This window comes from Crinia signifera, chromosome 3 (assembly GCF_055691185.1).
Source record: "Crinia signifera chromosome 3, ASM5569118v1, whole genome shotgun sequence".
In the NCBI taxonomy this organism is placed as follows: Eukaryota; Metazoa; Chordata; class Amphibia; order Anura; family Myobatrachidae; genus Crinia; species Crinia signifera.
The window spans coordinates 83,061,863-83,086,219 of record NC_139219.1 but is presented as its reverse complement, the minus strand read 5'-3'; the positions used below and the strand labels follow the sequence as shown (position 1 = coordinate 83,086,219).

At 42.7% G+C, this 24,357-nt stretch overlaps 1 protein-coding gene across 2 annotated transcripts in view; it reads left to right on the top strand.

Annotated features, from left to right (window-relative positions):
* Window positions 1–24,357, top strand: part of TTC27 (tetratricopeptide repeat domain 27) — a 414,154-nt gene that overhangs the window by 320,458 nt on the left and 69,339 nt on the right. For both annotated transcript variants that reach the window (XM_083176116.1, XM_083176115.1), the window contains exons 13-15: window positions 1,208–1,330; window positions 3,908–4,135; window positions 16,323–16,421. In XM_083176116.1, the coding sequence (XP_083032242.1) occupies window positions 1,208–1,330; window positions 3,908–4,135; window positions 16,323–16,421 (450 nt within the window). The remainder of the gene's footprint in view (window positions 1–1,207; window positions 1,331–3,907; window positions 4,136–16,322; window positions 16,422–24,357) is intronic.

The window sequence follows — 24,357 nt, the reverse complement described above, 5'->3', positions numbered from 1 at the left end:
TGAGGTCACACATATTAAAATGTCTTGCTCTGATCCTAAACTGCCTTTCTGCTGTATTGTCCTGGAACTCCTCTCACCATCTAGTGTAATCTTTTGAAAACTGAACTACTGAACTAATTGCCATTCATTCTTATAAAGTGTCTTTCCCAACAAGTTCACTTATCATATGTAACTATTCCACAACTACTCACCTCTGCCATTTTAATTTATACAAGATGTCCCCTATTTCTTAGAAGTTTGTCTTTTCCTCAAAGACTTTCCTTTCCCTGGAGGCTTCCCTTCCTTTTCCACGACATTTCCCTCCCTTTTGCTTTTCTCTTCTCTTCCTTTTCCTTTTGCTGGAAGGCTTCCCTTTGTTTTTCTGTAAGTTCCTGTTGTTTTCCCAGAGGCTTCCTTTTGTTTTTCCAAGAGGCTCCCCATTTTTTCCCCAAGAGGCTCCCCATTTTTTCCCCAAGAGGCTTCCCTTCTTTTTCCCAGAGGCTTCACTTTTGTTTCCTAGTGGCTTCCCTTCTTTTTCCCAGAGGCTTTATACTGAAACATACAGTACCCGGTGACTATTTCTGGTTATTTAGTGTTCCAAAGCGTTTTATCTGTTTATATGATATGACCTATCTACTGTTTTATTTAACTTTTTTTTATTTTTCTGCATTACTTATAAGGTAATGACTTTGCAGGATTATTTATATATGGAGAGGGCAACTTACTCTCTGCACTATAGTTATACCCTACAGTGTGTGTATATATATATATATATATATATATATATATATATATATATATATATATATATATATATATATATATATATATACAAGATGTGTCCACATACATCTTGGCTTTTTTTCTCAATTTGTCACAACATGTAAAACACGGCTTAGCTGTTTTTCCAAATTTAGCAAGTAGATAGAGTCTAAAAAATTTCTGAAGCAGTAGAACTTGTATAAAGTAATAGATTAGAGAAGAAAATTTTTAGAAAAATCACAAAGTGTGACTTTTTTGCAGAGTCCAAGGTGTGCCATATTGCGCCATACATGGTGCAGTAAAACCAAGATGTACGTGGACACATACTGTATATATACAGTATAATGGTCACACAGTAATCCAATAAAATGGATGATCATTTAAAGGCGTGAAAGTATTTATAAGCTGACTACATACTCTTTGAATAGGGATTAAAGTAATAATTTCTTTTATATTTACTTTAAAGCGGCAACTTGCAAGCTTACTATATGATCTTGGATGTATCAGCTCTGCTCTGCAGATCTATGAGAATCTAGAGATGTGGGAAGATGTTGTTATTTGTTATGAACGTACTGGACAGCATGGGAAGGTGAGAACATAATCTCCTGCTTATCAGAAATAAGTATTATTGTTAAATGTATTTTATTTTCTACATGAGCTGAACTTTGTCCATTATTATTTCCATCCATCCATCTACATAGTAGTTTTATTGATTTTACATTGGCATTATAGATACATCAGGACTGCTCCCTGTAATTTGCAGCCTAGACTAAGGCTTGGTTTCTTACAATTTATTACATATCTCAAATTTTTATAATGTATTGAAGCTTTATCACTTAATCGTATATACATCAAAATATAGACCTTGGTGCATATGTATATACAAGTGAGTCCTCACACATCTTTGCTGCAGTTGCACCAAGCTGCCCTTATTAGAAAGTCAAATGCAGCCCATACACGGTTCGTTTTCGCCGGCTCCGTTTAGTACTATGCGATGCGCGCTCCCGCGCATCACACAGTACGGTACAAAAAGTATGTGCTGCACATACTTTTTGTACTAGGTACACATCGCATCGGATCACAGTGCATGCACTAGGGATGCGATCCGATGCGATGCGTGCTAATTAAGTGCCGAACGGATCCGTTAAACGGACCGTGTATGGGCACCTAAAGTCCGATGAGACACTGGGAGCGTTGGGTGTCTTTTTTGCTGTTGTGACTAGGATGCACCATGTGACTGTGCTGATTCATTTGATGTGACATTTCTGATTTGCTGAATCGGCATATAAAGTGCTACAATGTAGCAGTGGCCATGTATTTCATTTCGACATCAAGATCCTTTGTGCTTCATATACAGATTCAGTCACACAGATATACAAGTATCACATATTAAATTAATCAGCACAGTCTCCTGGTGCAATCTAGTTGCTCCCCAATTCTAGTGAAGTCACACAGGACCTGTTAGCCCATTTTGTGAGGGAAAAGGGGTAAATTACCCTAAATGGGGTAAAAATTAAATTCCTGGGGATAATGGACGGTCGCACTGCCGAGACACAGCCAGCCATGCATCTGAATCTATATCCATGCCAGGCTGTGTCTTGGCAGCGTGACCGACCATTACCCCCAGTAATTTAATTTTGTTGCATATAGAATCTGTATATAGATTCTATATGCATGCCCGGCTGTGTGTTTTACAATATTGTAGTATACAAGGACACAGAGCAGTGCGTCAGGCCCTTGTGTATAATACACTTCCCTGCGTGCTGCCTCGGCCCCTCCTCCAACTCCGCCCGCTTCTTCAGTAGAGTCCTCAGCGCTCAGTCAGTACTGCCACTGCAGCACTGTTTCCTGTCAAGGTACAGTATACCCATCTCTAGTCTAGGGGGAAAAATTTGCACAGACTGTCACTATATAATCTTGAAACACTGACACTAATAGTTGCCTAAACTTCACATTATCAATGCCTATATTGCACACCAGGTATGGCTGTGTGTGGTGAAAATTTTCTACCACAGACACAGCCGTACATGGTAATCATCATCATCATCATCAAATGCTGCCAGGCTGCATACTGTACTAGCAGGATATATAATCAATTCTGGGGGTAGTGTTTATTACAATTACAATATATACTCGAGTATAAGCCTACTCTTCCAAGATGCGGTATATTGAGGCTACGTGTATGAGGGCACATCTGTATAAATGTGTGTGTCTATCTATCTATCTATCTATCTATCTATCTATCTATCTATCTATCTATCTATCTATCTATCTGGTATAGAGAAATAATTAACTGGTATCTTGATTTTTTTTTCTTTAATTGTACCTATTATCAACTGCTGATATGTTCTAGTTCTTTACTGATTACATTAGATTAGCTATGTACTGTAGGGTAATATCACTTTGGTTTTCACTTTATGTGCATGTTTAAGCAATGAACACTTACAGTATCTGAACTTCGTATGAATGATTTGAATGTCAGTCAGCTCCCTGATACGAAAGCTCATATTCTCGAGCAGCGGCTTTTAGTTCTTTTTTACTATGGTTTTAAATGTTATTGGGCTTCAAATTCAGGATGAAAAGTACCGTTACCTCTGGCTTTTAAAAGTAGAACCTCAATTTTGAATGTTCTCAACTCTGGAGGGACATAGCACTAACCAACACAGCAGACATTCATTAGCCCTTGCTACCTTGGTAATAGTTTGACATTTACTGGGGTCTGCATAGTGACACGCTTCATTTCTTGTGCCATTGCAGTTCCTAATGAGAGAGGATTCTTAAATCGATCTCATCCAGCGTATCTGCAAAGGTTTATTGATTAGAGGACTATCCTTTAGATTCCTAATATACTTTTGCTCCCTTGCTTTTCTCTGTTTTATGTATCTACATAGATTGGATGTGAAGTTACATGAGTTTGAACTTAAAGAAGTATTTTTTTTATACTGTTAGATCATTTCAATATAAATTAAATATATTTTGTAGAATGTTTGACGTAGTTGATCCATTTATATGAATATTGATGAGTTCTTTATACAGTAAGTCCCACAATTGTTTATCCCCATTTTATACATATATATATATATATATATATATATATATATATATATATATATATATATATACACGTTTATTTGCCCCACAAACTTATGGCATTTGTCTTCCGTAGGCTGAACAAATCCTGAGGCAGGAGCTAGAGAAGGAGGAGACTCCACGCCTCTACTGCCTTCTTGGAGATGTGTTACGAGACCATCAATATTACGACAGAGCCTGGGAGCTGTCCAAACATCGTAGTGCCCGTGCACAACGTTCTAAAGGTCTTCTCCATTTACGAAACCGGGAGTTCCAGCAGTGTGTGGAATGCTTTGAGAAGTCTGTGAAGATCAATCCAATGCAGGTAAAGATAGTGATGTTACACATTGAGCCCAACTCTGGATTCAGAGGTGGGCGCAAATTGGGTCTGCACTGCTTCTTCAGTTGCAGTGGATCTGACAAATGCCTCAGGGATGTCCACAGGCTGCTTCTCACATCTGCCACTTGCATCCAAAAGTGCATTATTGGACCTCTGATCAACCCTATGATTGCTGATAATGCCCAACGCAATTGACGTGTCGGGACCAGAAGCACTATATCCAAAGACCCCAAATGATCATAACATGACTCGTTTTCAAAAACTCTCACCATCTCTGCCCCAAATTGTAGCAGTTGGTCCATCACACTGCACAATCATTACACTACCACCACTGTTACAAGAGTATCACACTACATGCACACTATGGCTGTGATACATTTACGATTGACCCTCAAATGTGCCGTCCTCTGAATCAGGCCCAACGTGCGCTAGTGGCTTTCCATCTATGTAAGAATACTGTACATACTGTACATACGTTGCACTAAAGTAATTCACATGATTGTTAACTGTTTGTTAATGCAATGTATACAGTATAAAGAACAAAGGATATACATATTTGACCTCAGGTAGTAAGGAATCCATTCTGTCCTCATTATAAACCATAACAAAATTTACCAATGCAGAATGTTTATGTTCTCATTGTTTTTAAAATACCACATTATACTTTTTTCCAAATGATAGTTCAATATCGACTGTGTAGATTTGGTTTGTTTTCCATAAAGATCAAGATATTTTCCCAGCTGGGTTTCATCTTAATCACCTGGACTGACAGCTTTTTATATGTTGTTCCCCTCAGACATGATAGAATAACATCTTTTTATTTTTGTTTTCATTCAACTTGTCTTAACATTTATGACAAATATGTACATTAGTAACATAATGTAACTGACACACTTCAGTATGAATTACAGTTTATTTAAAGAATGCATTGTTACAGCGGAATTGTAAGAATATTTTGACAGCTAAAGATAGTTTACCTTACTGATGTGTTTGAGTTCTACCAAAACACAGAAGTACATTAAATGTCAGCTTAAGCATTTGTTACTTGAGAGGCCCAGAAGTTACTGCAGGGGCAGAAGGTAAAGGTGCAGAACAAAGAAAATAAGCATCTGTTGCATGTGTGTCTGCTGCTGTCTGTATACTGTGTTTGGCCTGTAGGCCTGTAGTTAATAACAATTGAAACACTGGCAGAGGCAGACTATAAATGTTATCTATTAATTACCAAATTTTTACAAAGGTGCCCATACACGGTACAATAATTGTATGCGTATGCGCTTGTACAATAATTGTATGCGCATGTATGTGCAGCTCATACTTTTTGAGCTGTGCCATGGGATGTGTGCGGGAGCACGCATCTCATTGCACACGGCAATTGTACCGTGTATGGGCACATTTATAGTTACCGGACACAGCAAGGATAATACTGCTAGATGTCATTTATTGGAATAGTCCTTAATATTTTGAATTAACAGAATAATGTTAGTGTAGTTGTGAATGTGCAGGGTTTTGTGGCCAGTTGTATTATTATTGTTAAAATGACAATATATAATGTTTAGTTCAAGTTAACTCATTATGGAATCAATGGAAATACAAGAATAGAGGTGAAGCACTTCGGGGTAACCTGGTTGATTCTCTCGCCCAATAGAGGTGCAGCAATGATACAGTACCATTCACTGTGATGTGTATATGCAAACACATGAAGACATGAATCCCCATCTCAGACTCCTCTCCTAGCATAGACTTACAGTATACACATGGTATACAGCATAACACCCCGTTATACTTATCCCGGGAGTAGGGTGGCCAATCCCAGGATCGGGTTTGTGGGGATCCCGGGATTTGAATCTTGCTCAGACGTTGCCCGGTTGCTCCTGTCTGTGCAGCTCTGCGAAGCGTGACAAGGTTAGAGGTCACGCTGCACAGCCTACCGCCGCACTGCTGATTCCAGCTGCACCTCCCAGTAAATGTGCAGGGCTGTCAATATGGGGTCGTGGGATTTTTTTTTTTATTAGGGAAGCAAATCCTGGGATCCCTGAAATCCTAGGATTGCACATTTTTCAATCCCGATTCCGAGGATTGAAAAAAGGCGCCAGGATTGACATCCGTACCAGGGAGAAATCGGACTCTCTCTTGCATTCAGAGGCAACCGTGTTTGCTTCTTTACAATTTTATATAAGCTGTATTAGGTGCTGTCACTAGCAATAGGCTTAAGATCTTAAATCAATAGGTTTGACTTCTTGTTTATATAAGAAGCTTTTTTAAGAGACTTTTATTTTGTTGTGCAAATAAATGAGTGCATTGCTTTAAAATAGTTTTCTGAATATGCAGTAATTAGCATCTTACATTGGTATGTTACTGTTATTTCACGAAGAACATGTTTTCTTTGGCATTCTCATATGTATTTTTGTTTTTCTTTTACTAATGTGGTCTACGTGCAATAGCTTGTTATTCTCTTACTGTTAGTTTAACTAATATAGTACAAGTGGGCAGGGGCAGATTGGGATGGAAAACCAGCCCGGGACATCTGGGAAAGCACCCCTAGGGGTGGAGTCTTTTGAGGGCCGTGTAGGTGGAAGGAAGGTAGGGGAGCCCTTCTCAAAAGCAGTAACCCCCTCTTGCCTTCGCAGAGAGAGAGATCGGAGAGAGAGAGGTCACAGAGAGAGAGAGATATGGGTTTCCATTGAGCGAGAAAGAGAGGGAACGCAGAGTGAGATAGAGGAAGGGATCGCATATATATATATATATATATATATATAGAGAGAGAGAGAGAGAGGGATCACAGAGAGATAGAGAGAGGGTTGCAGAGAGAGAGAGAGGGATCGCAGAGAGAGAGAGAGAGAGGGATCGCAGAGATAGAGGGATCACAGAGAGAGAGGGATCGCAGAAAGAGAGAAGGAAAAAGAGGTGTCACAGAGAGAGAGATGGATGGCAGAGAAAGGGAGGGAGAGAGAGGGATCACAGAGAAAGGGAGAGAGAGATCGCAGATAGAGAGAGGGATCGCAGAGAGGGATCGCGGGTACCCCTCCCCCACATCTCACCCCAGAGAGAGGGATCGCGCCCACCCCCCCCCCCCCCCCACAGCCACTTTCAGCAGGGGCTGTACAGAAGTACTCACTGTTGATATTGTGGCTGCCAACCACTGTAGGATGAAAGTGCTGGCAGGAAGAGAGGACAGATAAGCCACTGCAGGGTTCCCGATGCACACTGTCCTGTCTGCGGAGCTTTCACTCTTCCAGCCGCTGCCACAGGCCTGCTGGGTCACAGGTGTCAGTCAGAGTGCTCTGGCGTAGGAGGCAAGGCCACTGCGCTTCAGGCCATTAGGCAGAATGGTCCGGCCTGGAAAAGATGGCCTGCTGGGTCACAGGTGTCAGCCAGTGTGCTCTGGCTGAGGGGGCGTGGCCACTGCTCTTCAGGCCATTAGGCAGAATGGTCCGGCCCAGAAAATATGCAAAACGGCCCGACAGAGGAGAGTTTTGACCGACCCACAGGTAAATTTTCCGCCCCTGCCAGTGGGGCAACTGCTATGGGGCCTGTAGTGCAGACCCACAATAGTTTGTGTATTTTCTTACTGCGCGGTACATGTTTGTCTACATCCCAGCTTTAGGGGGTCATTCAGACCTGATGCAATTTAGCAGAGCCCTGGGATCCCTCACCATGGAATGTTTTTTCTATTTTGTGCAGTCTGTGCGTAGACCAGGTCATGGCGGCTATGTTAGAAGCAGACAGATTGGGGCCATAGCTGACGCCAGATGGCTTCTTCCCAAACATGCCTGCAGTTTCCGAGACACTTCCAGAAAATGTCCCGTTACCTCCCACAAAAGCCAGCTTTCTCTTTCGTCCATCCTGCTGACACAGCTAACCTTGGGATGTAGGAGGGTCCGCAGGAGCCAAAGCACCTATGCTGAAGTCTTTGAACACAAGAAGATTTTCTGAAAGGACTCCCGATACGGGTACAGTCAGACAACGCCACGGCGGGGGCTTACCTGAATCATCAGGGCAGGACTCGCAGCAGGATGGCTATGCAGGAAGTCTCGAGGATTTTCAGTTTTGCAGAAATCAACATTCCTATTCTGTCAGCTGTGTTCATTCCGGGGATCCGGAATGTAGAGGCGGATTTCCTCAGCAGAGAGGACCTGCTGGAGGGGGAATAATCATTACATCAGGAGGTGTTACAGGAGATTGTGAGTCGCTGGGAGCTCCCAGAAGTGGATTTAATGGCACCCAGGAAAAACTGTCAGGTTCCGAGATTTTGTTCACTAACCAGGGACCCAGCCGCTTGGGCGGTAGATGCCATGACGGTTCCGTGGCACTTTCACCTGGTTTCCGTTTTTTCCCCATTCCCGATGATACCATGGGTACTGAGAAGAGTGAAGTCTCAACAAGTACAAGCGATACTGATTGCACCAGACTGGCCCAAGAGGTTGTGGTATTCAGACATTCTGAAATTGTCAACGGACTCTTGGCCTCTTCCTCTTCGACAGGATCTTCTAAGGCAAGGTCCATTTCTGCACCTGGACCTAGCTCGGCTCAATTTGACGGCCTGGCTTATGAGACTTCCTTATTAAAGAAAAAAGGATTCTCTGAGGCAGTTATCCAGACTATGTTATGGGCTCGTAAGCCGGTGTCTGCTGCAAATTATCATTGAGTCTGGAAAATCAGGTTGTGTGAGTGTCAGAAACTGCACACCTCTAGGTTCAAGGTGTCTTGATTGCTAGATTTTTTGCTGGATGGGTGCTCAACAGGTTTGGGGTTACAGTCCTTAAAAGTACAGCTTTCTGCCCTGTCCCTTTTCTTCCAGAAAAGGATAGCCGGAGGTTTAAACTTTTTTGCAGGGCGTAACCAGGCTAAAACCTCCATATAGGCAGCCGGTGGCGCCTTGGGATTTAGCGTTGGTTGTGTCAGTTTTGCAGAACCCTCCATTTGAACCGTTAAGGTCGGCTGACCTTAAATATGTTTCTTGGAAATTGACTTTTTTGTTAGCCATTGCTTCGGCTAGACGTGTATCGGAGTTAGGAGCTTTGTCCTGTAAGTCTCCGCATGGTAATCTTTACCTAGGAGGGCGCCCATCGCGGGCATCGCATGTACATGGCATGCCATTATAATGGCATGCGATGCGACCGATGCGATGCCCGCGATTTTACATAGAAATACATGTTAAAATGTAAAACGCGTTGGTCGCATCGTATGCGACCAAAAAATCGCATGCGATGCGACCGACGCGATTACCGCGATTTCCCATAGGGAACAATGTTAAATGTCCCAATTGACCCGATTTTCCATAGGGAACAATGTTAAATGGCCCACAGAGGCCAAATAGGCACCCTGAAGTGTGAAATGGCCCCCCAATTGTTAACGCCACCCCACGATCAACGTGAACCCGAAGCGTGGCGAGCGCAGCGAGCCCGCAAGGGGCGGCGGTACGCGTCCTACGACCTTTTCATACCCCCACTATCCACGTCGGCGTGGAGTTGAGAATAGAAAGTGTGGCGAGCGCACGCGGATACCTTCACAGGTATCCGCGTCCCCTCGCGGGCTTCACAGGTGTCCGCGTCCCCTCGCCGGGCTCGCTGCGCTCGCCACGCTTCAGGCTCGGTGGCTCGCTGCGCTCGCCACACTTTCTATTCTCAACTCCACGCCGACGTGGATAGTGGGGGGACAGCTTTTTCAAAGTTTTTCACCTTTGAAAAAGCTGTCAGTTGGACGGCGAAACATGTCAGGGAGAACCTGCTGATTTTAATTGGGCATCTTTGGTCTGACCCCTACCACTCATCTTTACTACAAGTATTTGGAGACTGACTACCCCAACTCTGCAATACCTGGGCCTTAAAGCTGTAATATCAATTTGGGAACCACCACCTGCAAAATTAGGATTACAAATTCCGCATTATTGTTGAGGACTCCCCACACTCCATCAGGGGTTCTAACAGCATCCTCCAGCGTAAAACAAGAATCCGGCAAGGTTCAATGGACCCCAACTATCTCCAGATATTTAAGGATTGATCCCAGGATTGTTCTAACTCCATCTACGTCTCCCCACCCTGGGTGAAACGGGACTTCAGACCATAAGTATCAGACCCTTTTTCCAAAACCTTTTTATTTTTATTTTCAAAACAATGTACATTTTTTAAATGTTCTGTACTACTTGATATTCTGTGCAATACATTGTGTCTAAATGTTATTATATTATATACCAACCTAGTGCACTGCACAAGTTGATCATTTTACTATAGAAATAAATTTTTCATGTTATAAACTTATCTCAAACCAATTATTGTTCATAGCGCTCCACCCACCCCCTCCTTTTTTAAGGTCAGTAATTGCCTTTGCTTACACCAAGGTTAGTAGACCTGTTCCTTCTCAAATTAATGCACATACCACCAGGTCAGTTGCTTCCTCTTGGGCTGTGCGTCGTGGGGCTACAGTGGAGCAGTTGTGCAGGGCTGCCACTTGTCCTCTGTTCACACCTTTACCAAATATCACAGGTTCCATGAGTTCGCGTTGGAGGACGCTTCATTCGGACGGGCAGTGATGAGAGCTGGCAGTCTGAGCGTACCCTCCCAAAGGACCGGCTCGTGAACGTCCCAAGGTTAAGCTGTGTCACCGGACTGGACGAAAGAGAAAAGGGAATTTCTGTAAGAACTTACCGTTCAAACTCCATTCTCTGAGTCCATTCTGGTGACACAGCGATCCCTCCCTTACGCTCAGTAAGTCATACTGTTGATGTGTGTCATGTTATGGTTATATGATTGTGCATATAAGATGTTGGGCATTGTACTGAGTTATGTATCCTAGTGTGCTTTAGAAGTTGAACTGAAGCATGATGGGATGCAGAAGGGAGGAGCCTGCATACAAAGACTTCAGCATACGTGCCTTGGCTCCTGCGGACCCTCTTACATCCCAAGGTTAGCTGTGTCACCAGGATGAACTCAGAGAAAGGGGTTCGAACGGTAAGTTCTTACAAAAATCCACTTTTCTGTCAATCAACTTGCGTACGGTCAGCGACAGATAAAATAATGAACAGAATTGCCTTGCGCATGCGTACTACGATCCATACGTATGTGCAATCTATCTATAACAGCAATTTGAATTTGTATCCGTGTGTTCAGGTCTTAATACCCCCTGAGGCTGTAGTAAATGCTATTCACACTGCAGATCACACAATATAGAATTAACCTCCATTGGATTTACTTGTACATACAGAACAAAACACACAACTGTCTTTGAAGAAATGTTAAAAATGAAATCTGTGCTTTATGCACCATAGTTGCTAACATTCTGTACTGGAAATGTAGAGTACATTATGCAGAACACATTTATTTTGTCATACCACCCCACGCTGGACCCAACAAGCAGGATTGTTGGCAAGTAATTTCTCCTCCCTAAACCTGAAATATTTATGCGTTACTGATTATCTCGTACATCTTTCAGCTGCGCTTTCCTTGAAGCACTTATTGGGAATTACCATACCATTTAAATATCATTAGGTTTAAGTATGAGGGAACGATGTTTTAAATCATTCTTTTTAAATGTTATATTTATAAGGTAGTACCACTTTACACAACACTGTATGGGGGATGTGTACTAAGCTGTGGAGACAGATAAAGTAGTAGGCAATTAGCTCCTAGCTGCCACTCTGCAGGCTGTGATTCAAAAATGGCAGTTATGAGCTGATTGGTACTTTGCCTCTCTCCACAGCTTAGTACATTTGCTCCATTACAACAAAACCATATTATACATGAAAATGAAATGAAACATAGGGCAGACCTCTGAGCATTATGAGTGTGAGGTTTAGGATGGTCCTTCGCTTGTTCAGTTCTCTAAGGGGGCATAGACTGCTCCTTATCCCTTGTGGTCTCCTCTAATCACTGGGGAATCAGACATACCTCCCATCTGCTTTCTAAATCAGAGAATGCAGTCCTGATAGGAGCGGTGCTTAAATTGTACTGTCCCACTTCAATCAAGACACTTCTGTAGTATGTAAGAGATAAAGATACCCAAATGAGTTTACAAGAGGTGAACTGGCACTGATACCCCTTTTACACCAGCCTAAATTCCCAGGTTGGCCCCGGGAACAACCCGGGACTAGCACTGGTGTGAAAGGCTCCCTGGCCCAAATCCTGGCATCGCAGCTGACAGCGGGAATCACCAGTGATGAGGCCACTGCGGCACGGTGTCCCCAGTATACATAGGCAGAGACTGGGCGGTGTGTATCCTGGGCGCTCCGGCTTCCGTTGACGCAGTTCCAGTATACAGCAGGGGGGGGGGGGGCGGGGACCAGGATAGGTGCAGATTGGCTGCCACTGAGCTCGGGGGGGCGTGTTTACTGCCAATGCATGAGATGACTCATACCCCTTTCACACCAGAAAATGCAGGGACTAGGCTGGTGTGAAAGGGTCAACCCAGGATTGTCCCTGCATGATCCAGGGACCATTTTCCATGGTGAGTCTCTGCACTTTGCATTTTCTGGTGTGAAAGGGGTATCCTTCTAAAGATAACATAATTGTAGCTGTAGTTGCTGGAGAAAACAGCAGTGGGAAAGCATTGTACTGTAGTTTAAAGTTAGAGTTTCCCAAACTGTCATTTAAGTCCAGATTTAAGGATATCCATTCTTAAGCACAAGTAACTTAATTAGTCAATTTGGTTTATCTCAAAATTGGATGACAGAATAGTAAATGGCGCAATGCAGCCCTGACGTTATGGTTCTTGGGGTGTCACCTAAACCTCTACACAACAGACAAGAAAAACAGGAATTGGAACGTAAAACAATAGGGCGCAATGTATACTTATAATTGACCAATGGATATAGTCCTTTCAAGTGGCGTGGTCTCTTCTTAGTGTTGTTAATGTTCAGTTCTGTTGCTCAGTCTTTTATAACGATGGTTGACCATGTGGAAAACAATTAACTTTTAAAAAAAATTAACAAATTTTTAATCCAGACAATGTAAACAATACATGAGCCCCTCCAGGAGAAAAACCCACAAAAAAAAAATTCCCGCAAAAAAAAAAAAAAAAAAACAAGGATAAAAATCGCGTAAAATTTAAAAAAGAGTCCAATACATACATCCAGGAAGAAATGGCTGCTCACACTCCTCTGACAGGATCAACCCCTTTTTGTCATTGGACCTTTATCAAGATGTGTCAGAGCAGTGTGGGACGCCAATATTTAAATGATGAGCAGCCAATCAAAAATTTACAGGAAGTGAGATCACTTAATTTCATAAACAGATTTGTTTTTCTAATTTGATTTATCTGTCTGGTCTCAAGCATAGTAATCCATGAATCCATTTCAATCCTTGGATGGCAATGCGGTTTTGTGCCCCAGTGTGGCACAAACAGCATCTCGGGAAGCACTTAAGGTAAAATGCTGATACCCTCGAGTAACATCATTCCGACGTAGTAGCATGCTCCATAAGGTCCCTCCCGGCGCTGCTCCCTGCACACTATATTGAATAAACCATTAGGTTTGCTGCCTTTAATAGTTATATTACACATGCTATTTGTGTAGTATTTGCCAAAGTTTTTTTCTTGTTCTCTTTTACTAAAAATGATCACTGGGGTCCTAGCACAAAAAAAAAAAAAAAAACATGGGTGTCCTAGCACAAAAGATCGGTGGGGCATAACAGACCATTGGTGTCCAAGCATAAAAGATCATTGGTGTCCAAGCATAAAAGATCATTGGTGTCCTAGATTAAAGGTTCACTAATGTCTAAGACTAGCATGGCTAGCATAAAAGATCATTTTAGGGCAGTGCAGTTTTGTGAAAATACAGTCAATCTTTAAATGGAGAGTAAGATCTGTGCCACTAAATCCTCACAACTAAATATTTAAAGTAAAAGCTTCCAACATCAACTTCAAAACAGCCTCGCAAACGACATTTCTCCTCTCTACGACTAGCAAGGCTTCCATATATTTACGCTGTTTAAATAATGGACCGTCTGCTTAAAATGCATGAGAAATACATGAGCGTTTGAAATAATATATTGCTAGAAATGACAGTTTCTATTTCCTAAGAAATAGCTACAGCAGAAGCCTACTTAATCCAGCCGTTAGTGTGTTAGATCAATCATGGTTGAACTCACTGCAATAAATCCTGACAACTCCTCATTCACTAGAGTATTTTCAGTCAGTGAGTGTGACCTCTGCAGTGTTTATTGGAAGGGTGTCCTCTGTCCGTCTCCCGCTTAGCACCTCTCTTCCCAGCAAGATGTGTTGTGTGAGTGGCATCTACAGTAGTTGTGACCTTTGGACACTTTCCTTTTGCTGTTACTTTATAGAATTTGAAACATAGAATTTGATGGCAGAAAAGAACCATTTGGCCCATCTAGTCTGCCTCTTTTTTTACCCTTCAGGTACTTTCTCTGCTCATACAGTTTCTTGACTTGCTGGACTCCTTACTTTATGCTTTTCTTTCTTTGAATCAAACATTTGTTATCTCCCTGAATATGCAAATGTGATGATGGCATAGCTACATCTATATTTTCTCACTAGAAGTTATGTTGGGTACACACTACGCAATGTGTAGCCAGCGTGACATCACGGCTAGGGGCCTGGCAGGGAGTTTGTATTGGCAAGTGCACACACATAGGCATAGCGCGGGCCATGCTTGCAATGTCCTCCATTACATGGCATGTACAGAAAACAGAGGACATCACTGACAACGTTAAGGTCGTCATGGGCCTGGAGCTGAATTAAATGAAGGGCCTATTGTGTACTTCTACTGAGTGGATATTGCCGACTCACCCATTCGGCAGGCTCTCAGACATCTCGATCTCTGGGCAGTAAGGTTGGTCCCACTCTCAAGTCCATCGGGATGCCGGCGCTTTGGAGCTCCATGGGGTTCCTGATGACAGGGGCAGCGCAGAACCCTCCTCTCGGGTGCAGCAAGCATGCTGAGTTCTGTCGCCCATGGGTTCTGCACACTGAACAATGTGAACACAGTGTGCACATGCAAGGGGGGCCGAGGAATTGAACTCCCAAGATTCTCAGGGCCCATTACAAGTGTCCCCTTTGCACCCCCCTCCCTGATGCTGGGCCTGCCCCTTATTTGTAAATTGGCTCATATTACTCTCATACTAGCAAATGTAAAACAAATATCCCCTGTCTGACACTCTCTTACATACAGACTAACAGCACACATACCTACACACTCCTCCACATAACCCCGACACTTGTCAAACACGCTCTCTTCCACACTGGCAGCACACGTGCAATCCCTATTGGACTATAGGCCTGATAACTCAGCATTAGGAGCAAATTAAAACTAATTCTGTTCCTGGACAAGCCATGCTACAATACAAGGGGTGTAAAAACATGTATTTGTTTTGCATGCAGGGTAAATACTAGCTGCTTTTGCGTGTAACCCACAGATGTGAGGTGAGGCGTTTTGCATCTAATCTTTCCACATGATTCATCCCCCTCACTACCTGCAGTGGAACATGGTCTTATCCAGGTGCACAGTTATTTGCTTTGTCTTACTTTATTACTCAGGGTCTATGTTCCTTCTTTAAAGTGCTTTCAGTCAGAAGCTGTGAATTGTTACAGGTGATGCCAAACTACATTTAGGTGCACACAAGCTCTTGCCTACTCTCTTGGGATGTCCAGGACGCTCTGGAATCTCCGGTTGCTCTCCTAGACGCCAAGAAGATTGGGCAAGCCTCAAGGAGCCTGAGGCCACCCACTTCCTAGGTTAAGTGGGCAGCCAATGACATGATTCACACTGAATCACTCCACTGTGACACTGCCCCCGCTTCACAATGCCGGTTATTGTGACTATGATGTTGGGACACCTCAATGCGCCACCCGGTTTGCTACATCACCCCCCCCCCCCCCCACCCATATCCGATCTGACTGCACCATCAGCTACAAAGTTGGCTGTTTATGTGTTCATGTGAACTACTGTATGATGTACTGGAGTCAATATATTCAACAGGATGCCCTTTATATGCTTTTTGTTTTCATGACGGACAGATAGTTACTGAATAATGCCATAAACCTTATTACATCATCATTATTTATACCCTATTGTACATTGTTTCAGAAGCATTACAAATAAAATATAATAAAAAAATGTGTATTCTGGTGTTTCTGCATGTAAAACCGGACGTGTGCTTCTTGTCATGTGTACTTTCTTATTGTTTTTTTTATATACTTTGTTTTGGTTCTGCCTTTTCAGCTTGGTGTATGGTTTTCTTTGGGTTGTGCATATATCGCCTTACAAGGCTATGAAGGTGCAGCAAGAGCCTTTCAGCGTTGTGTCAGCTTGGAACCTGATGTGAGTACAAACCTTTAGTCTTATACCCATCTACAGTAACAGAGCCATATACTGTATATTAGAGTGTGTGTTTGCAGATGGGTCCTCTTACATCCTTGCTACAGTCATGTTAAAAACAGCCCTTCTAATGGATTCAGTATGAAATCCCGGCGGTCGGGATCCCGGCGTTCAAACTCCCGACGTCGAAACCTCGACAAGGGGGGGACGTGGATCGCCCCCCCTTGCGGGCTCGCTGCGCTCGCCGCGCAGCGGGCCCGGTCGTGGACACCCACGGAGGGAGAAAGTGTCGGGATTTCGGCGGTCGGGATTCTGAACGCCGGGATCTCGACCGCCGGGATTTAAACTGCATCCCCTTCTAATGACGCCTAGTCATCAGCACAAGAAGTAATGCCAGGCATCTTTTTAAAAAAATGCATATTATTTGTGGACAGTGTTAGCAAAGTCCCCAATGCCCATATTGCTGCCTGTACAACTTGATGACTAGAAATGATCAGACTTGAGAAATGGGTAAATTGAAAGCAGAACCTTTGTAAGTAATTGTGGTCACACGTGCTTGTTAACTCGCCGCTAACACATTGTCTTTTTTTGTATGTGTCGTTATTAAAATTTTCAATAAAAGATACAGGTTCTCTGACATGGGGCTGTCAAAATAGAAGGCATATAATTGAGTCTTGTGAGGATACATTGCAGTCCAGTTGGCATGTGTTATAGGTCCATATGACGGAGCACTGTTTACATAGCAATAGCTCTTCCAGACAGTCTGTGGTTTGGCACAGCATGACTGCAAACCAGTCTCTTTGGGTGCCAAAGAATCTAAAAAGAAAAATTCTAGACCTCTTTTTTTTTTTCTTGTAATTGAATGCAAATTCTCTGACACGCTGCATTGTTGTAAAAGAGTTAAATGGATTTATACTTTTTTAAGAAAAAAAGTTTACTGACCACTGCCCATAATGTACACATAATAGAGTTTTCAACTTTAACTATGAATTATACCAAATCTCTTTGCAATAATATTAGTCAGGACCCTGGCCAGTCACCTTTAGCATTTTTTGGCTCTTTCCATGACATGAAATATACTTTCAGAATATCTATACGAAAACCTTAGAGACCCTCATTGGTGTAACTATAAAACCTTCCACCCCTCAAAGTTTCAGGTTCACACCCCATCATGGTACCTTCTTGATGGCAGGGAACCGCTCCACAAGTCGGCCGTCACAGTGGGTCTCTGGTCTCATTGCGGCTAACTCTAATTCGGTCTGCCATGCGTATCCCCATAAAAATGTCCCTCCCAAAATGTCTGCTGCCTCCTCTGGCATCCTTAATAGCTGTCTCCTCTGAGGTGGCAGCCAATTTGTGAGGGACATTTTCAATGGGGGCAGGTGCGACGGAACTGCAGACAAGTATCTACAGGTCCTGGCAGTGGCATAGCAGTAACATTTGCAGACCTCCCGTGTCACCAAGTAACCCAGCATCAGTCATAGCCTAACACTTATTTTTTAACAGAAAATGGCTTTTAGAAGCACTCTCCAAGATATGATACATCTACCCCAAATTGAGTGAGAAGCTCCATAGGTGTCACACATGTCATGTTATATGCAAATGCCAAAACATTATAGTAATGAGAAGGTTTCAAGTTGGAAAAGGCTACACTGTACTGTAGACTAAAGGTGCGTACACACTATACAGTTCTGTGTGTGGCTCTCTTAGCAGGTTTGTGGTACCATGTTCTTTTCATTTGAAGATGATGGATTTGATTGTGCTCGGGTGGATCATTAAAGATTTGAATTTTTTTTTTATATAACCAGACCCTAACTTGGACTTCTCAACAACTTTGTCCATGACAAAGTCATTGAGAACTCCTTGGTCTCATTGGTGTGATGACTCTTGCTTAGTGGTGTTGCAGCATCTGGGACCTTTCAGAAAGGGTGTGTTTATTCTGACAAATCATGTGACACTTATATTGCACACAGGTGGACTTCATTCACTAATTATGTGACTACTGAAGGGCTGCACCAGAACTTTTTAGGGGCTTCATAGCAAAGGAGGAGAATACATATGCACATGCCTATTTTCAGATTTTTATTTAAAATAAAATATTTTTTATACATATTTTTCTCATTTCACTTCACCAACAAAAGGCCCCATACACAAGTTTGCCCTTGAGAGACCCCCGGCAGTTCCCCGGGAGGCGGCTTATGATTTGGCACTTGATGTGCCAAATTCTACATGCAATAAATCGCATGCGATTTATTGCATCTATATCCCTGGGGAGATGTTAGCGGCAGGGGGCGAGCAGCGGGGTCCCTGCGGCACTGGGAAGTAAGTCAGCAGGGTTTGTGTGACGGCTGGGAACTAAGTAGCGCTATTCACCGGGCGGTGGCACGGAAAGCGCTGCTGAATTTGAAAACACTAGTTGGGCGCTGATTAGCTGAGATTCAGCCCGGGCCCCGCTGCTACACATAGCTGTGTGACAGCGGCGCTTCACCGCTGTCACACACCTGCGGATTGGACCAACACATTGTGGGTGCTAAAAAGCTCCTGCGTTGTGCCACTGATGGGTCTGATCTGACAGATTGAACCTGCAGCAGGTTCAATCTGTAGGGTCCGACCCGATGCGCGCGGGACAGCGCATCAGGTCGTGGAGATGTCAGACACATCTGTTTTGGGCCAATTACTCTGTTGATCCATCTGGATCTGGCGAAATCAGCCCAAATTGGACAAGTGTATGGGCACCTTTAGACTATTTTACGCAGATCCATAATATAAAATTTAGATTATAAAAACATTTAAACTACAAGTTGTAATGTAACAAAATAGGTAAAAAGCCAAGGAGGGTGAATAAAGGCACTGTATGTGTATATATATACACTGCTCAAAAAAATAAAGGGAACACTAACATAACACATCCTACTGTAGATCTGAATTAATGAAATATTTTTTGTTCCTTACATAGTTGAATCTGCTGACAACAAAATCACACACACATTATCAATGGAAATCAAATTTATTAACCCATGGCAGGGGCAAACGCAGGATTTTCAGAAGGGGGTTTCCAGAGAGGGGCGGAGCAAAGCACGGAGATGGACACTTAGGCAACCCAGTATATGCCGGGTCAGTTAAAGTATTATAGATAGACCAAATGTATATAAATAATTATATATATATATATATATATATATATATATACACACATACATAACAGCAGTGTAGACCCCTGGGCATAGCAATGTATTGGGGCCCCTACCGATCCTCCAGCGGTAGGGGTGTGGGAAGCTTTCATGTCCCGCGGGTAGTAAGGGGTATTATATCAACCGCTCAGCATGTAGGGCCTGGATCAGTAATTTCCACTAATTACCGCTTTATTGCACAGATGGTGGGAGATTGGGTCAGAGAAGGGGGTATAGGGCTGAATGAAGGGGTCCTGATACATAACTTCCAGGGTGGTAGAGGATGTTTAATACGCAGAGGAAGGGTGTATAGTGGAGTGGGCTTACTATTCATAATTTTCTGGTGGGAGGACAGCTTGCTTAACTGCAGATATCTCCAGTTCCCGGAACTATATTTCTTAGCTTTTACTGGAATTAAAAACTAGAGAATCCCACCTACTAAATGGTATTGGGGACTAGGGGATCAGAGTTCAAGAGGCAGAGCAGAGCAGTATCTGACTGAGAAGAGCAATTAACAGGCTTGGATGGGGACCACTGCTTTGAAGTCAGATATCTCCGGTTCACCAAGGTCTCCCGGGGGGGGGGGGGGTGTTCTCGGTGCTCAGAAACCCCACTGTATGCGCCACTGCATGGAGGTCTGGATTTGGAGGCACACTCAAAATAAAGTGGAAAAAACACACTACAGGCTGATTCAACTTTGATGTAATGTCCTTAAAACAAGTCGAAGTGAGGCTCAGTAGTGTGTGTGGATTCCAAGTGCCTGTATGACCTCCCTACAATGCCTAGGCATGCTCTTGATGAGGTGGCAGATGGTCTCCTGAGGGATCTCCTCCCAGACCTGGACTAAAGCATCCGCCAACTCCTGGACAGTCTGTGGTGCAACGTGGCGTTGGTGGATGGAGCGAGACATGATGTCCCAGATGTGCTTAATTGGATTCTGGTCTGATCAACAGGCGGGCTAGTCCATAGCATCAATGCCTTCATCTTGCAGGAACTGCTGACGCACTCCAGCCACATGAGGTCTAGCATTGTCTTGCATTAGGTGGAACCCAGGGTCAACCGCATCAGCATATGGTCTCACAAGGGGTCCGAGGATTTTATCTTGGTACCTAATGGCAGTCATGCTACCTCTGGGGAGCACATGGAGGGCTGTGCAGCCCCCCAAAGAAATGCCACCTCACACCATTACTGAACCACTGCCAAACCGGTCATGTTGGAGGATGTTGCAGGCAGCAGAACGTTCTCCTTGGCTTCTCCAGACACCATCTGTCACGTGCTCAGTATGAACCTGCTGTCATCTGTGAAGAGCACAGGGCACCAGTGGCGAATTTGCCAATCTTGGTGTTCTCTGGCAAATGCCAAAAGTCCTGCACTGTGTTGGGCTGTAAGCACAACCCCCACCTGTGGACGTCAGTCCCTCATACCACCCTTATGGAGTCTGTTTCTGACCGTTTGAGTAGACACATGCACATTTGTGGCCTGTTGGACATCATTTTGCAGGGCTCTGGCAGTGCACCTCCTGTTTTTCATTGCACAAAGGGGAGATAGTGGTCCTGCTGCTGGGTTGTTGCCCTCTGATGGCCTCCTCCACGTCTCCTGATGTACTGCCCTGTCTCCTGGTAGCGCCTCCATTCTCTGGACACTGGATCTGAGAAGTTGTCTGTGGTCACCAGCTGCAGAACAACTCCTTTTTGGGGTTGTCTTGCTAATTGCCTATAATTTGCACCTGTTTTCTATTCCTTTTTGCACAACAGCATGGAAAATTGTCAGTCAATGCTACTTCCTAGGTGGACGGTTTGATGTCACAGAAGTGTGATTGACTTGGAGTTACATTGTATTGTTTAAGTGTTCCCTTTATTTGAGCAGTGTATATACTTTATATTCTAGTACTCTGTACTCTATGGTAGAACATAGATAAGATTGGAACATCCGTCAGTTTTATATGTGAACTGTACATGAATGTAAAATAATGTGAATTTTTATAAACTGACAATAGATAAAACAATAAAACATTGATGTTATTTAGACCCATACATAAAATTATCCATGAGAAAACAATATAACTTATTTCAAATTAATATGAATACAGCCATTATCAAAGTAAAGTGAAATTCAAAGCCATTATTCTTTATTCAGTCCTCGGGGATTAAATATAGAAAATTAATGGATTTTTTTTTAAAGCAGCAAATCCCATATGTCATCATAGCTCTTGAATTCCAGCCTATAGTGAATCTACTAGTTCATTGTAGAACAAGCATAAGAGAGGTATATCTTAAATCCAAATAGAGAATTCTTATTGTCCTCATTCCTTATGAGGTCTTCTGTAAATATTTAATCCTTCGATGACCTCTCTATAGTTATTCAGATCTTTACATTTATAGCTTTAAGGCTGTGCAATCTGTTTGTGGATGGCAGTTTTCTTGAAAGTGTGAGGGTGGTACAGTAAATAAGGTAATAAGACCTCTCACGTAGGATATGCTCTATAGTTCAGTCTAATTTCCTGTTAGGCCAGGGCTGGTAGTTCACTGCTTCCCCTCATGCCCATTAGACTGCACCTCATATCAGCCATACTGTCCCATACTATAATATTGTGGGGCTGGTGGGACCATGGTGAAATATTGAGGTGTGTATTTTGATCTGATTTCTGCATCTAAAGGGCACATCAGCAGCTGATATTTATTGGCCACTTGTTGAGGTATACTGGTTTGGTTCACTGCCTGTGGTGTGTACTTGTTTATCTGCCCGGGTCACTGCTCATCTTGATCATCTATCCTGCTGTGGTAGTGCACCAAACACAAACTTGTTAAATAATGAATTGTCATTTTTTAATTCTTATTTTATGCCCCTATAGCGGGGACATTTAACCCATTTTACCTCCTGACTGGGCCATGTTATCCTTTGCACATCTTGTTACCTTCTTAGCCTTCTGTCTGACACAATACTCCTTTGTCCTCATTATTTTGAGTCCGCTTATATTTCCTAAAAGCCTTCTTTTTACCTTCATACTTGTTAAAATCTATTTTGTAAACCACATTTGCTTTCCGTTCCATATGCTTTTTTAAACCATTTTGTTACAAAGGTCTGTTACTTTTATTATTTTCATTTTTGCCGTGACTCGTGTCCTTCAATCTGACAATGAATTGTGTACACCTTTCTAAATCTGTAAAATTAGCATCCCAACTCTTTTGTTTGTTTTTTTGGGACATTAATTAGTTCCAGTCTTTATACAGTAGTATACCATACTGCTTGATGGTCACTGGATCCTAGGTTTTCTCCCACATTTATGGCTGATATTCTGTGCCATTTGTAAGTATTTGTAAGTATTATGTCTAATATTGCATCTTCTCCCTCACCAATAGCTTAAATGGTGCTCCCTGCAGGGAATTTAGAAAGTCCCCATTTCTAGTGGAACTTGAAAAGAACGCTCAGAGTTTACATGAGGTACATTAAAGTCTCCCATGAATATTACCTCCCATTTTAAGCCATTTTAGTAATGTCCTGGTTAAACACAGATGTTAATTAAAATTCTTTGAAGTTCATCATTGGATTTACTACTATTTGTTGTAAAATGTATTATTTATTTTGTTCTTTTCTGGTTGCTCAAATCTTGTGATACAAAATAAAAACAAAATCTTGTGAAACAAAACTTTAGTTTAGTTGACGATCCCGCTAATTACAGACCCGTCAGGTTAACATCAATAGTGGGTAAACTACTTGAAGGATTTTTAATAGATGGGATCCAGGAATATTTAGACCGTCACCGTCTTCTCAGTACTAACCAGCATGGGTTCGTGAAAAATCGTTCATGCCAAACTAATCTACTAGGGTTCTATGAGGAGGTTAGCAAAAACCTTGATAATGGAAACGCAGTAGATGTGATTTTCCTACATTTTGCTAAGGCCTTTGATACTGTCCCACACAAGAGGTTGATAAATAAAATGGAGGACCTAGGGCTGGGGGAAAATATCTGCAGATGGGTAGGGAATTGGCTGTGTAATAGAGAACAAAGAGTGGTTGTGAACAGTGCCGTATCAGATACAATACCAGTACTAAGTGGAGTGCCCCAGGGTTCGGTTTTGGGGCCCATTTTATTTAACATTTTTATAAACGATATTGGGCAGGGAGTGCTCAGCAATGTATCCATCTTTGTGGACGATACAAAACTAAGCAAAGTCATTAAATCATCAGAAGATGTCACCACGCTTCAAAAGGATCTTGCAAATCTAGAGGAGTGGGCTAAAAAGTGGAAGATGAGGTTCAACGTTGATAAATGTAAGGTTATGCACCTTGGGAGACATAACCAGTGTGCTACTTATAACCTTAGTGGAGAGGAATTGGGTACTTCAATACTCGAAAAGGATCTAGGAGTCCAAATAGACAGCAAACTGGGGTGTAGTGCACATTGTAATGTAGCAACAAAAAAGGCCAACAAAATTTTAGCATGCATTAAAAGGGGCATTGAATCTAGGGACTCAAGGGTAATTATGCCACTTTATAAAGCATTGGTGAGGCCTCACCTCGAGTACGGTGTACAATTCTGGGCCCCGCATTATAAAAAGGACATCATTGAATTGGAAAAAATCCAGAGACGAGCAACAAAGCTTATTAGGGGAATGGAGAATTTAAGCTACGAGGAGAGATTAAGCAATTTGGGACTATTTACATTAGAAAAGAGACGTTTAATGGGGGACATGCTCAACATGTACAAATATATCAGAGGCCAATATAAGGAATTAGCAAACACCCTTTTTTCAACAAGAAAGGAATCT